Here is a 15,159-nt window from a genome sequence, read left to right on the forward strand (position 1 = left end):
TTTACTAAAGGTAAGTAAATCAACATTGTGTGTTGTTTTATCTTAGTTCTGCCCTCTTCTGGCACATTGTGCCAGGAACAGGTTTGCAAACTTAGCTTATTAGCTAAAGCTGGCTATGGTCTAATTACCTCAGAGTCTACCTCAGGTTTATTAAGCAACAATTCTCTAAAGACCCTCTCCACCTCCCTGCCTGACCAAAGACAGGCTCCTTTTTTATGCTCCTCTACCCCCTCTGGTTGGAAGTAAGCGGGGTAATTGGATACCTGTAGTTCCTGGTTCTCTAGGCCTCCTCCCAGGAAGGGAGGGACCTGAAGAAAGGCGTTTCTCAGACTAGGCAGACCAGTGAAACTTTTTCTTCCCCCACTGTACAGGAATTTTTTTTTCACTCACTCACTTTCAAGTGTTGTGTTACTGTAAGCTGAGACAAAAACGCACAAAAGAAGTCTGACTGAATTTGAAATTCATGGATTCCAGACTGCGCAGCGACAATGCAGGAAGTACAACTACTAACTTTATGGAGACTGCCGCTCAGTTTGTCCGATGAATTGGAAAATCAGGTGAACTCTGCTCTCCTGGGAGATTAGAGCAGAGCCGGCTCTGGGCTCACTGGCCTCACCTGCTGTGCCATGGGGATCCTTAACATGCACACGGAAAACAACCAGGAACAATAGTGTTTGCTAATGTAACACGTGGAGGTTGTCAAACAAGGTTTAAGGACTGTTTTTGTTCTTTTTTGGGGTGAAGGTAAGAAGATCAGGAGGGTGATTCTTTTTTTTTTCTAACAAGGGCCTTTTGTTCCAAGCCAAATGGTGAAAGTACAAGATATAACTGGAGGCTGGAGGAGAAGAAATATTTTTGAAATTTTCAACGCTGCAACCTTCTTTGGCCACCCTTTTCCTGCCGTCAGCTGGAGCGAGTAAAAATGGACGGACAAGGTAAAAACTCCAAAGATCCTGGGAAGCAACTGAGTGACTCCTTTCGAGACACTTTGAGCAGTTTCTTTACACGGGACAGACCTGGCCCTTGTGATGCAGCCGTGTTGACGGCTTACAAAGAACTCCCTAATGGAGAGGATAGTCAAATAAACGATGTGAATGAAGAGAAAAGACCTGACTCATCTGTTAAGGATTCCTGTGGAACAGCTGAGGCTACAGGTGACCCAGATCTGGTACAGGTCATGAGAGTGAAAACGCACAGTGACACAGAAAATGAGGACATAGAGAGGCTCAAGAACTGTACAGCTTTAGGAGAGGAGGCAAGCAGTACTGCAGAGTCCCCGGGACCTAAAGGAGAACAAAAACAAGTTGAACACATGGATGAAGAAGAGCAGAATGTGCCTGTCTTTAGGCCGCACATGTTAAGAGAAAAATCCCAAATAGAAGCGATTTTATTTTCTAGTAGATATGGGAATAGAGGTCGGTCTAGACCAACTTTGGTCTCTGGGAAGTCAAAAGACAGTTCCAAGGAGAAATCTGTAGACGTCTCTCTACCGGAGAAGGAGAATACTAAGCCGGACAGCGGTGAACAATTGTGTGAAGAGTACACTGGTGTAGATTGTTCTCAGCCTGTCCCCTCTGTCATCTCTGGGCAGCCTAAACCAGAAGGTCCAGATCTAAATGGCTTTGCTGTACCTTCCTATAAAGAGACAGATCGTGTGGAGATACCTGCTAAAAGATCTGTGGAACAATCTGAAGAGTTTCACTCCACCCAGACATCGTCCTCTGTCTCTTCCAGCCTGAGGGCCTCTGAGAAAACAAAACAATCACCAACCAAGACAGAGGAGCAACCAAACACTACTGAGGAGTCCAAACATGACAGCCCACTAAGTGTACAAACACCCAAAACAAAAACTCCTAAAACAACTATTGGGTCCCCAGTGTCATCAGCTTCTTCCCCTTCCAAACTTTCCACCAGTACGACTCTCTCTTCGCCCCCTTCGTTCCAAATGCCGGCTCTCTTCAGTGGTTTACGGGTGCTGAAGAAGGATGCAGTGGGAGAAGACCGGGAGGTTGTGTCAGAGATTAAACGGAGGGAAAAAGATGCCGATCTGGCCCTACTCAGCCTCAAGAAAACCGTTATCAAAGCCAGACTTTTTCCTGAGCATATGGCAGCCTCCTCTTTGGGTAAGAAGCCCTCTGAGCCTAAATCATCCGCTGAATTGAAAAGCAGGACAATGGAATCCCCCAATCAGCTTGGCGAAGTCAAAAAGTCCAACGGTGATAAGAAGGTTGAGCCTGTCAATGGCAAGCAGGAGTCTGACAATGGAGAAACAGTTGCAGAAGAGAAAAGTCCAAGCGCTGGAACTCCCACACTTGCACCAGAGAAAAAGAAAACAACAGACCTGGCTTATGAAACGTTCAGGAGCATTTTTGGCCCAAAGACTGTCAAAAGAGAGACAGAAGAAGTGGATCTGGATGCAGTGAAAAGAAAACTCAAGAGCGACAAAGAAAGTCTTCGGTCAATTTTTGAAAGAACTTCCAAATCTCCTGGAAAGGAAATTCCAAATCCATTAGAGTCAAGTGTACGTAAACACAGCACGTAAAATTATCACCTGATGCTGCTGCGTCATGTTTGCCTCAGAATTATGACTGACAATCAGGGTCAGAACTTTTGTCTTTTGTCTTCCTTCAGACAGAGGTCACTTCCCCTGCAGACAGTGAGGAGCGGACCCCAGGACGTCTGCAGGCTGTGTGGCCCCCACCCAAGCCTAAGGATGAGGAGGACAAGGTCGGGCTCAAATACACAGAGGCAGGTAAAGTCCTTACAGCTTGTAAGTTGAAACACATTTGTTTACAGCTGAGATGGGAAAATGCTGACACGGATAATGCGAGTTAAGGTTACACCAACACATTCAGGCTAATTGTTTTTATTACACCACAACTAGTTAAAACCGCAATGGAATTAACAGGAGGGCCTAATGTTGGGAAAAGTACAAGATGGGCAAAAAACTAAACTTTGAACACATTTTAGTAATAAAGTTGCTTATTTCCTAGTAACAACAGGTTGCAAACTACCCATAAGACCACAGTCATGTCCTCGTGACTACATAATGCAAATGTGTCCTCTGTGGAGGACGTTTATAAAGCTGAATATCTCCCAACTACTTTTGGGACATCTTCGGCAATTGTGAAGGGGCGGGGCTTTGGGAATTGTTGTTTTTGTAGGTTTAAAACAATTGGATAGAAATGTTAATATATGAAGTATGACCTAGTTTTATTTTTAGTATTAAAAACAAATAAATTAAAAGGGTATATTCAATTCGAGTTCATTTATTTAATGCTTGGTGTTGAACTAAAGCCTGTATCCTATATTGGCGCTGCAGCTCCATGTTTCCCTGACGTGCAGATCTATCACGAAAATAGACTACGGATAATTTAAGTGATGTGCACTTCATTTTCCTGCTTTGCTCTCGCCAAAGAGAATAGAGAGTTTGTAATTTGATCAGCAGAACAAAAGGCATAGATGGAGTGATTAAAATTGATAAAAGCAAAATGTCTCATCTATTCTCTTAAGGATCATACTGTAAATTGAAGTGAGACAAATGAGAGAGAAATCTAAGTGGTTAGATTCTATCACCTACTCTCTTAGAAAGGGATTTTTGAAATAATGACTTTGCAAATGCAGGAATTCACCCGAGGCACTTAAGATTGAAAGAAAAACCAAGCAGAGACAAAAACAGAAAACGGGTTTTTCTAGGTATTGATCCCAATCTATAATGATGCTGGGATACAACAATCTATAATCAATCAAAAAATAGAAAACCAACTAATCAAATCAATAAATTTGGTTTTGGTTATAGAAGTTTTTTGTTTTGGGGGGGGTGAAAATGCTTTTTAGTGACCTACTAATATCAAAACTCATCATTTTTTATAATAAAGGGGTTCAATTTTTGTTAAGTTTTTTTTTTATTAAATTTGATGCAAGCATGTCTATGTCTTATAATACAATTAATATGATGCAAACTTAAAGAGGATTATAATAATTACTACAAAATCAATAGTATTACAAAAATATAAAATGTGTTTAAAATAGAGCAGACAGAAGCTTAGCTATTTAAAGTATGCCCCTAAAAAAGAAAAAATAGATAAGGGAGAAAGGGAAAGAAAATACTACAAATAACCATATAAATAATAATATTAATAATAAATAATATAAATTCTATATTACTATGATAAGAAATAACAGATTTCGGTTTGTTTTCAGTTTTTAAGCCAAATTATGTTAAATATTAAATAGAATTAAAATATGAATTTGAAATTTAAAAAAGTAAATATGTAGTTAGGCTACATATGATAGGCTACATGATACCCAGCTCTACTCCTAATTAATGTTAGGCATGTTTTTTCCTTCATCTCTTATTTGAGTTGTTTTATTTTCTTCCAAATTGTATTTGTTAAATAGTTTAATTTATTTATTTGCTGAAGATGTTTGGCATCTTTGCAGAGCAAAGTTAGCTTTCACTTTTGAGATTTTCTTGTGAAATCCGATCAGTTTTTCATAATTTACACTGACAGATTTTAAATTTGTGTCTAGCACCATCTGTGTTTCACCTTTTTAGTGTATTTTCGAACCGACTAGTTTAAACTCTTATCAAACACAGATCCTCCCTTTAAACAAACACAAGGAAGTTCTTTATTGTTTGTTTATTGCCTTTATGGTTACACATTACATTTTACTTTCAGTTAAAGAATAGCAAATAGAGACTCCCTGATTGGTATGAAGAAATGAATAATACAAAAAAAGGGGTGGAGCCTATTTTCTGATGCAAGTGTTTTTTTTTTATTTGCTTTCAGAGCATCAGGCTGCACTCTTACAGCTGAAGAGAGAGTGCAAGGAGAACGTGGAGAAGATGCGCGTAAGTTTACTTAAGTGGAAGTCAACCCTACAGCATTTGCATTAAAAAAAATGAAAGAGGAAAATTCCTATACAATAACTGGGACTATTCGAAATGTTTAGAATTCAGTTAAACACGAAATGTGCTCTTAACCCTTGTGCTATCCTAGGCACTTTAACATTGGGAGTTGGGTCATCTAGACCCACTAGACAGTGCGCTGAACCTTTTTTTTTCAATGATTTGTGAACCTCACTGGTGTCCATGGATTACATGAAATCTTTCCACCTTTATCCACCTTTGTCATGGTAGGGAGTTGACGTCAATGCAAGGGTGGGGTCATCTAAGATAGCACAAGGGTTAAAAATATACAAATGTTTTTCTGTAAAGGGATGGCCACCAGAGGGCGCCATGTGAGCATAAAATCTTGACGTTCAGAAGTTATGCTACAAGCAAGGGCTTTTTTTAGGTCAAAACTTTAGAGATGATTTCAAATGAGATTAATAAATGCCAATTTTTTAAAACAATAATAAAAGGGTTAAAAAAGGGGTTAAAACAATATTTTGTATTTACCTTTTTTAAATTAAATCTAACAGCAGCTAAATTTAATGGACAATGTTACTCAATTCCCTGTTTAATAGTTTTATTAAATAAGTAAAGTATTTTGCCTCCAATGACAGCTCTTCTTCAATCTCACTTAAAGGGTTGTGTTTCTGAATTGATCGATAGCAAAACTGGGAAGCTACATTTTACAGATGTTGTCCACTCATCCAATTCAAACAGGAAGCTAAATGACCTTCGGAAAAACAGAAAGAAAGATCTTTCTGGAAACAAACTCTGGCTGTATTGAATACATTTGTATTACTGGTTAACTACCTTATGAGCCTTTGCCTCCAAAAGTCTTACCTGATTATTGGTTTCCCAGCCAGTCTGTTGGACAGGTTTATTATAGTAGGAACCTTATAGGCAGTCTCCGTTTATCAGCCACAGTCTGGCCATAAGAAAGCTTTCAGATACATTTTTTTGTCCTGCTGGACTGTTTTTGGTTGTTTTTTTCTAGTTTACAAGGTAAAATTTAAACTGAGTCGACCTTAGCGTTTAAAAAAAATTACTGATGACTGAAGATTAACATTTGTGTTATGAAGAGCTCCTCTTATGAAATGCTTTCAGAAGAGTAATTATCTACCATAACACAAGTTTGTTCCAATGATAACATTTACAGTATCATTTCGCAATGCTTATGTCTGTATTTTGTGTTTTTGTTTTGATGTCTGGAATTTTTGCTGCTTACAGTCGGAATTTGAGCTCAAAATTTTCCAAGTGCGAGGAGAGCACGCCGTCTCCGTGTCGCAACTGGAGGAAGTCATTGCTAAGCTGCGGAGAGACAAGTCGTGCAGCACATGCAGAGAAAAGGGCGATGTCTGTGATGTAGCCGTGTCCACCGCAGATGACCTGACTCCTAAGACCTACCGCACTGTGGCTGCACAGACGGACAGGGAGACCTTCATTAGGAGTCCAGAGGGGGATGGGGGCCGGACGGCTCAAAGCCCCAATCAGAATCTGCCAAAGAAGCTCAACTTAGACTCCATCGGACTAAACCTCAAAGCTGAACCAACCCCGGGCCTTTCTGGAGCAACACCACCCCCACCCCCGCCAGGGATACCCCCGCCTCCCCCTCCTCCCCCCTTGCCAGGCCAAACTGTTGCACCACCACCACCACCTCCTCCACCACCTCCCCCTCCTCCTCCTGGTCTACCTGGCAGTGGACCACCTCCACCTCCTCCTCCTCCTCCCCCACCACCAGGCATTGGGCCCCCACCTCCTCCTCCACCTCCAGGTGGCGGGCCGCCACCTCCTCCCCCACCTCCAGGCATGGGGCCCCCTCCTCCACCCCCAATGGGGGCATTCGGGGAGAAAGGGGACAAGGCTCCAAGGAAGCCTGCCATAGAGCCGGCATGTCCCATGAAGCCTCTGTACTGGACCCGGATCCAAATACAGGAGGACAAAAAGTACGTATCCGTCCAGTTTCCTTTGATTTGCAACAAGGTCAAAGTGAAGAAAAATAATGCACAAGGTTTTATTGAATCAAGATAAATATCGTTTTTTTATATAAATATGAATCATCCTAAGCAACATATGTACATATAGATGTATTGGAGAGATTTCATCTGAAAAAATCTGTCGTAATTATTTAGAATGGTTGATGTTTTATTGCTTTTAATTTCAACTTTTTTAGAGAACCAAACCACTGACTGCAGGTAATGATGTGGATCGGGCCTAAAGAGCCCAGTCTCTCGGCTTTAGGCTGATTAAAGGGTCTGAACAGTGAAAGGTCTCACAGATATTGTCTGTGCACCACACCAACTTTGTTTTTAACATCTTCTTGTGGCTTTTTTTTATAATGAAGTACATATATAGAAAGAATTTCTTCGTTCATATTGTTGTGAATCAGGAGCAGATGAAAAAATGCTGTTCGAAAAAGAGCTTATTTGTGAAGTAGAAAACACACTAGGTGGGCCTCAAGCTCCAAAGCATATAAACAATTACGAGAGCAAACCAACAAGTCCACCAAACTCTTTATATCACCTCAAATCACTAAATCCATTGAATTCTTCATTCACTGTATTGCTTTGGAACAACTCCGCCAAGCCTGACATAAGATTGAGTGTTGCTTCTTTACTGTTGATTTTTCTTGTCTAAAATCTTGGATAAACCTCTCAAAGTTTCTTCAGCCTCTCTTTCTCATTCCAGATGAGCCTTCATGACTTGATAAAAGAAACTGTAGCATCATCAGTTCCAAACCTTTGTTTAGAATTAGTTTATTTGATTTGAAACCTGTTGATGGGGTAGTTAATGTCCATTTGATGGAGAGGCTTTGGAAAAGGAAAACACAGCCATCTGGGAGGAAGAAGACATGTTTGAAACAGCAACGTGATGAACATCCTCCTGACTTTAGCCACCTCCCGTTCTTGTTTCTGCCTCTGTTTGTTTTTTCCACGTTACTCAGCAACTTCAGAGACACAGCTTTTAGCCTCCCTCGTTTCTTGCCCTTGCGGGAAATGGACTCATAATGCCAAATGTCTGAACCTTTTTGTTATTTTTATCACCTCACTCATAAACAGTCCTTTTGAAAGTGGAGATTGCAACAACTCTTGCCAGGTTTTTTGTTGGATTACCAAACGGAAAATTGAAAATTTTAAATAAACACCAATTAAGATTAAAAAAAACCTCACTTTGTCTAACTTTACTGTTTTGCTTTCTCTTTTAAACTCTGTGGTAAAAATGTTTGCACCCCATAACTTCAGTTTTCCCTTTTTTTGCAGCAACAACACACTGTGGGGTTCTCTGAAAGAGCCTGACATCGTCAACACCAATGAATTTGAGGATCTTTTTTCTAAAGTCACACAACAGCCGAAGAAGAAACCCCTCTCTGAAACCTATGAGAAGAAAGCAAAAACTAAAAAGGTAAACATTTTTGAATGTTTTTAGATTATTTTACAGAAAAAGGTCAAACCTTTTTGTATAAATAAACTTCTGAATTTCCATCGAGGTTTCTGCTGTCGTCGGCTTGCATTGGATTTCCAAGTTTTCTTCCTCCTAGTGTGTCTGTACATTTTTTTCCTCCATTTGCAGCAAACCTGTCCTACAAGAGAAGCACAGGATTGTATTATAAACAGTTTGTGTAAGATTTTGAGCAAGTTGAGCAAAAGCAGCTAATGTGTGATTACGACCCGATTGATCCTCTGTTCCCTGTCACCCATCGGAGCCTTACTTGTTGATGGTCCTGTCAGATGTTGCGGCGCTGCACTTCTGCTGCAGCCAGCGCTGCGTCAGCACCTGGCTGCCTCGTGGTCTTCATCGAGGCGTCCAAGCGCTTGAAAAAGGGGCCACTGCCCCAGACTCTCCCCCCCAAATCCATAGATCCCTTATTCTGATCAATTTGTGAAGGCTCCAGTCTGCTCCAGAGGGCAATGCTTGTCTGTGTGTGTGTGGGTGTGTGTCTGTGTGTATGGGTGTGTGTGTGTGTGTGCTTTTTTGTCCTTGGTCTCCATCCCAACATCTCTCCATTTAGTCTGGTCACTAACAATGTCCAACATTTGATCCAACGCAGACGACTGTCTCCCGTCTTAGATTACCTGCAAGTGGATGAGCTTAAACCATTTTCAATGATGTTATTGAGCTAAAACAATTTGGCTTTAAAAAAAAAAGTTTTTTTGCCTAAACATTACCCAGAGATGTTATCTGTTTTTATTTATTTATTATTATTTGTTTTCAGTGTGGTTCTTTTGTACGACGGAGTTTTAGGGCCACGATGAGAAAAAAATTCTGGAGGATAATTTGTTTTTGTTCCTCACTTACAGGAAAATAATTGAAACGTCGAGATTAAAGTCGAAATAAAGTTTCAAGAAAAAGTCAAAATATCGAGACTAAAGTCGAAATAGATTTAACCTGCAACAGTAAAGTTGTCTGTTTATAGGAGCCTTGCTTTAAGATGAAAGATGTGGAGCATTTTGTAAAGCTTTATTTCCGAATTGGTTTAAAAAATAAATAAATTCTGAACCTTTTGGCATCTCAAAATTAAATTATTGTCAGTGTAGCCGGCTTTCCAGGGTTCGGTGTCAGTTAAATGGAGTTTCATATGTAAAATAAGGAGCTCAGAGACACGTTTGGGTGTACAGGAGCGCAACTTTATTTTCCTTTTCATTCACATACCCAGAAGTCCATTCATCTCATTATGCCATGAACCTGTCATGCGCAGATCACCAATGTGTAACTAATGTAAATAAATAAATTCATTTATGTAATTGAGCAGCGTTGCTCAGAAGACAAAATTTATCATTAAAAGACAGCGGTGTTTGAACAGGACGCTGATAGACTGATTGGTATATCTTTTCTGTCAGGTAGCTGAAGTGTGTCATAGAAGACTCTGTAGTGTTATAGCTGAAGAGGAGGACTGTTTTACTTTGCAGCCGTACAAAAGTTCATATCTTGCCATGGTGAGAGGCCCAGTCAAGCATCAGCATATTTTAGAACCTCAACCGCAATCATTATAGGGCCTGGACAAACGGTATAAGTTGTTTTGGTTTACTTAACATTGTAAGTTGAAGTCCTACCTGGTTATTTTCACAGGTGTCGTGCGGGAAGTGTTGGCTTTTCATAAAACTGATGTGATCTAAAATCTAACAATATACAAAAAGCTCAGTTTTATTTTAGCCCTATAATAAATACAATACAAATACAAAGCTAACCAGTTGCTGTGCCAGGAAACTTCTGGAGCCAGGGTCATTAGGTCCACCAAAAAGTGGTCTGAATGCTTTAACATGGAGAGTTTGAACGTATCTGTGAACCCAGTTTTGTGGGAACTAGTTGGGGAATGCCCGTTCTTGTTCCAATATGACGAAACACTGGTGTGCAAAGCAGTCTGCACAATCTTGAAAGAACACCTTTGGAATGAGTTTGAGCAAAGGCGTGTGAGGAACAGTCAAATATTCTCATCAACCTGAGCTGTTACAGCTTCAACATTTGTGCCATTATAGTATTAATTCCAGTTGACTATACACCAATATACATCTAAAGGCAAGTGAGTGAAGACTTGTGGCACTATAGTGTGTGCATAGCTATCTATTTTCTAGTTTGTGGAACATGCAGTTATTAGTTTCCCAAATATAGTCGGCATAAATAAGCAGTAATCCTTTCAATCATAATGTGCCCTGTGTCATTTCCAGGAATTGTTTGAGTATTTGCTCCGGTTTGCTCACCATGTGTTTATTTTGCTCTGTTTTACCTCGGAGAGTCTGACTAGACAGTATTGTGTCCCTTCGTGTAAACACCGATACCCGCCGCCTCATAGACACACTATCTGTCTCTTGTCTGTGCACACCCACGTTTAGTTTTTTTTTGTTGCTGTTGTTGCTGCTGGATTGGTGTTTGTGAGGAGGAGAGGTTGCTTTAGTCACCACCACCACATGTGTGTGTGTTTCTTTGTTGCAGTTTGTCCACGTATGCAGCAACTTGACCGTGTTTACAGCACGTTTGTGTGTTTATGCTTTGACAGCACATCCATACAGCTCATTATGCACTTGCTCAGAAAGTGTTGCCAGATCATGCTAACGCCACAGCCTGTGGGAGAAGTGGGGGTTCAAATGGCAAAGAGGAGATGAGTGTGTGGGAATGGAATGTATGTGTGCATTATGCATATGAGCCACTTCCCTGCTTTTCCGACAACTGCACACGCCAAAAGTAAAAACTCGGGGATGCAGCCGATGCAAGGTTGTGTGAGTAAGTTAATCTGTATCATGTGTGCCATAAGAACAAAACAAAAAAAAAATCAAAGCTCTTGTTTATTCTGGAGCCTTTTGCTCTGCGCTGATTAGCATATCAAAGCCATGGAGATGACATGGAAGAGAGCTCCTCCATAAGAACAGACCGGACCGGACTGGACTGGACCAGGGGTATAATTGCATGCACGTGTCTTCGTTCCACTGGTTAGAGGAGGCAATGAGGACGAGGCACCTATAGAAATGAAGGGAGGGGGGGTGCTTCCTTGAAGGATGAGGAGGGAGGTTGAGATGGATAAAGATGAAGTCGTTTTTTTGAGCCAAGCGTGTTATTGAGGTCATTTGGGTGCAAATATGCACTTCAGTAAACACAATTTCCTACACATGCATAAATCAAAGCAGTTTCGAGTTTGCTTGTCACAATCCCATGAAATAAACAGTAGTTTTATGCACTGTATGATTTATGAGCAATCACTGTGCGTTTATTAAAGAAATATCTGAAGTGGCGGCTATTACGTAGGAAAGTGGCCTCTAGGTTAACACTGGCGGGTGTGAGGGGAGTGGGCATGGATGCAGAGTCTTGATCCAATCCCTGCTGGAAGGTCTGCTTGGAAAGATTTTCAGACAGTTGGGGAGGAGCAGGCTGGCTGCTCGGCCACTGTAAACTATCTGCTCTGAATCTGCATCCCTCATCAATTGACACCAGCCACCTGCTTCAGCTCAGACCTTACTTTAAGTCTCCCCTGCCATAGTTTGGCTTATTTCCTTTCCTTGCTGTCATTTTTACTCCTTCCCAGTCTTTTGTTATTTCATGTTCTCTCTGTACTTTGATGGCTTGCCTTCAGTTCTCTTTTATCCCACAGGAGGGAGCCATTAGCTGTTGATGCCTACCTGTCTCAGCATCAGCATCGCTCTGCTCCATGCTTGTTTGCGTGTCTGAGACCAAGCATCCAACACCAGTTGTCCTTTCTCATTAACTTAACGGCCCCAGCTAATTGGCAAAATTCTGCAGCAACAGTTGAGCGGGAAGAGCGCCTTGGCTTCCTTTAGTGTGGCCCGTCCAAAGCAGTTAATTAAGTGTTGGGAAAGCCTGGTGCTCAAGCCGTCTCAAGTCTCCAAAGTGGGAGATCCCAGTGATCCGGGTAATGGAGCTGGAAGCAGCATGGCACCCCTGTAATGCAATACTCACTTCTAAGACTTCTGTTCTCCTGCTTCTAGCGGACAGACCAGTAGCCAGCAATGCCATAGGAGCTAATGAAGAAGCCTGACACATTAACTTTTAGAGCAGGGCTTTACCTTGCCAAAACTTTCTCTGGCTTTACGGCTAATTCAGTCATAAGTAATTGTGACCATGTGTAGGCACAAATAAAAATCCTGTGAATTTATAGTTTGTTATAAAAACCCTGCTTCTCTTCTCCATGCTCTTCTAGACTGTCCTTTCATGGGGCCACTCTTGCCTTTGTATTTTTTTTTCCCTGCGACATGATATTTTTTGATGATATTCTCACACGTGTTCTTGTGCAAACTGAAGGAGACGTGTGTTTTTACACAGCTTTGTTCCCTCCCCGAACAAAGGGGTTTTAGGTGCGCGCTTCATATTTCCAGAGTTCTTAACAATTGGCACTGATAAAGTCTGGTCATTACGGTCAGTCCAAATGATTGGCAGGCCGCTGAGGCTTCAGGCGCCCTGTGTGACTCATCACGTTTCATCAACCTCCAAAAATAAAAGTGTATATTTCAATAAAATTATAATAGCAAAACTAATCCCTTGAGTCTATGTTATGTCAGCGTGAATTGAAAAATCTTAACTTTGCTGAAATCTTCGTGTCTTTTTTTAAAACTCAAAACTCAAGTATGACGGATTGCTTTTTAAATTACAAGTTGAGAAGGAAAAGAAGTAAATGAAGGAAGGCTAATTTTTAAAAAAAGTGCTTTGGTGAAAAAGTAGCCATTACCCATTCTTTACTGATAACATCTTTGATAACACTAACTGCTTAATCACAACTCCTCTTATGGGTGGATATAGGCTGTCTGCGGGCAAAAAAATTGACGAATCTTTACAAGGGTAAGCAGGTGAGCCCTCGTTGATTGGTTGGTTGGTTGATTGATTGATTGATTGATTGATTGATTGATTGATTGATTGATTGATTGATTTCAAGCATTGTAGTAAAAGTAATAAAGAATGTACACAGATTTATCAAACTCATTACAGAAATGATGAAATGCATAGATTAAAAAACAGAAAAGAAAAAAAAAGACACTTAAATCACATTTGCTTAATTAAATACAGTGATCATTAACTAAAGTCATGTAGAGCTTGGTTTATTGCTTAAAAAGGAGTGGGAAGAAGCGAGTTTATATAATCCCACTTTTACTGAGTTCATTCCTTTTATAGTTTTACAAGTTACAAAATGCAGTGCCTATTAATGACTATCTTCAAAAAACATTTATTCATTATTTTAGTAAACAGTAACGGTAACCGTTATGTAATAATCATTGATTATTATTAGAACACATGATCGCAATAAACCAATAATTATTGCTACACTCATGAAATATCAACGTCGATGACTGGTTTGTAAACCGCTTTAACAAAAATGTTCTTGCACATCATTTTCTTTACTTATGGAACACATGAAGCCCAGTTTATACTAAACAGCGATCATCCATCGCATCAATCGTTTCCACAGTCGCGCAGTCCAGTTCATAGGCTGGTTTTGCTTGCGACTGTCCACGATAACTGCGATGAACTTCTGAGTGGCATTTGTACTTTTCAAGCAATGTGATTTGTTTCCAGCGTTTATTTTTAATATGAAGGACATCTTGATCATGGTGTACCTGTGAACACAAAGGCACAACATGAAGCATAGAAGGAAACGGTGTTCGTCCACCAAACAGAAGTAGGCAATACAAAAGCAAAAAATAAAAAAGATCAAAATAAAAACACAGAGGCGAATTGCATTCTCTAGTGCTGCACGATATGAGATACAGTATATCTTTCCATTAACGTTCTCTATTTTCTATATAGTTTCCGCTCTTTCTGTGTCTGTATGTGAAGTTTGGTATTTCCTAACACATTTTCATCATTGGCAGTGTAAAGACCTTTTTTAGAACCAAGTTTGCTCCGTCATTGCATACTCTAATTGTTTGGAAAAAATTCAGTCAAAATGATGCAATTTACATGCGATTGGGGCGTAAAATTCAAGTCGGGATGATGTCATCAGCAGGTGTTGCATTTCCCAGGGATTCCGCTCCATTGGCCTAGCGACAAATGCAACCCAAGTGATTGAAGTATAAACCGGGCCTGGGGCTATGTAAGGATGAAGTAGATGAGTTGAAGGCACATCGCATACATATTTCATTTTTTTCCATCTCCACTAAATCCTGTGCACTTGTGCTGGGAAGGAGCCCAGTGCTGTTTAAGAGATAAGCGCACAGACCTTATAGTTAGAATTTAGGATATTAGACAATCAGAGCCTAGTTTGTGTGGGCGCTTACACATCACCTGCAACACCCCATGTGTTCAGTATTCGGTGCATTCAGTAAGGAGCCGTACATCACAAGTGCGGGCATTACTCTCTCCAAACGAGCTGTAAAACAGCTTCAGTACATCCAGAATGCTGCTGCTCGAGTCCTGACCAGAACCAGGAAGTATGATCACATTAGTCCTGTGCTCAGGTCTCTGCACTGGCTCCCTGTACCTGAAAGAATAAACTTCAAAGCAGCTCTGCTTGTGTACAAGTCTCTCCATGGCCGAGCACCAAAGTACATCTCTGACATGTTAGTGCCATATGAACCATCTCGTACTCTGAGGACTTCAGGGGCCGGCCTCCTGTTGATTCCCAGAGTCAGAACTAAACAAGGGGAATCAGCGTTTCAATATTCTGCAGCTAAAATCTGGAACAGCCTCCCTGAAGTCGTAAGACAGGCCTCTTCTGTGCTCATGTTCAAATCTAGACTTAAAACATTTCTGTTTAGCCGTGTATATGACTGAAAGGTCCTATCTGCACTTTTCTTTCCTTTCCTTCCTTTATTTTTAAATCAGTTTTC

At 40.7% G+C, this 15,159-nt stretch overlaps 1 protein-coding gene across 2 annotated transcripts in view; it reads left to right on the top strand.

The window, feature by feature from the left end:
• Window positions 1-15,159, top strand: part of fmn1 (formin 1) — a 47,208-nt gene that overhangs the window by 12,265 nt on the left and 19,784 nt on the right. The window contains exons 1-5 of one of the 2 annotated variants that reach the window (XM_023951603.1): window positions 316-2,521; window positions 2,632-2,752; window positions 4,794-4,855; window positions 6,125-6,840; window positions 8,155-8,296. In XM_023951603.1, the coding sequence (XP_023807371.1) occupies window positions 923-2,521; window positions 2,632-2,752; window positions 4,794-4,855; window positions 6,125-6,840; window positions 8,155-8,296 (2,640 nt within the window). In that variant the 5' untranslated portion in view covers window positions 316-922. Of the gene's footprint in view, window positions 1-315; window positions 2,522-2,631; window positions 2,753-4,793; window positions 4,856-6,124; window positions 6,841-8,154; window positions 8,297-15,159 lie in introns of those variants that run through there. The other variant, XM_023951602.1, reaches the window with a different exon arrangement.

Source organism: Oryzias latipes, chromosome 22, assembly GCF_002234675.1.
Source record: "Oryzias latipes chromosome 22, ASM223467v1".
NCBI lineage: Eukaryota > Metazoa > Chordata > Actinopteri > Beloniformes > Adrianichthyidae > Oryzias > Oryzias latipes.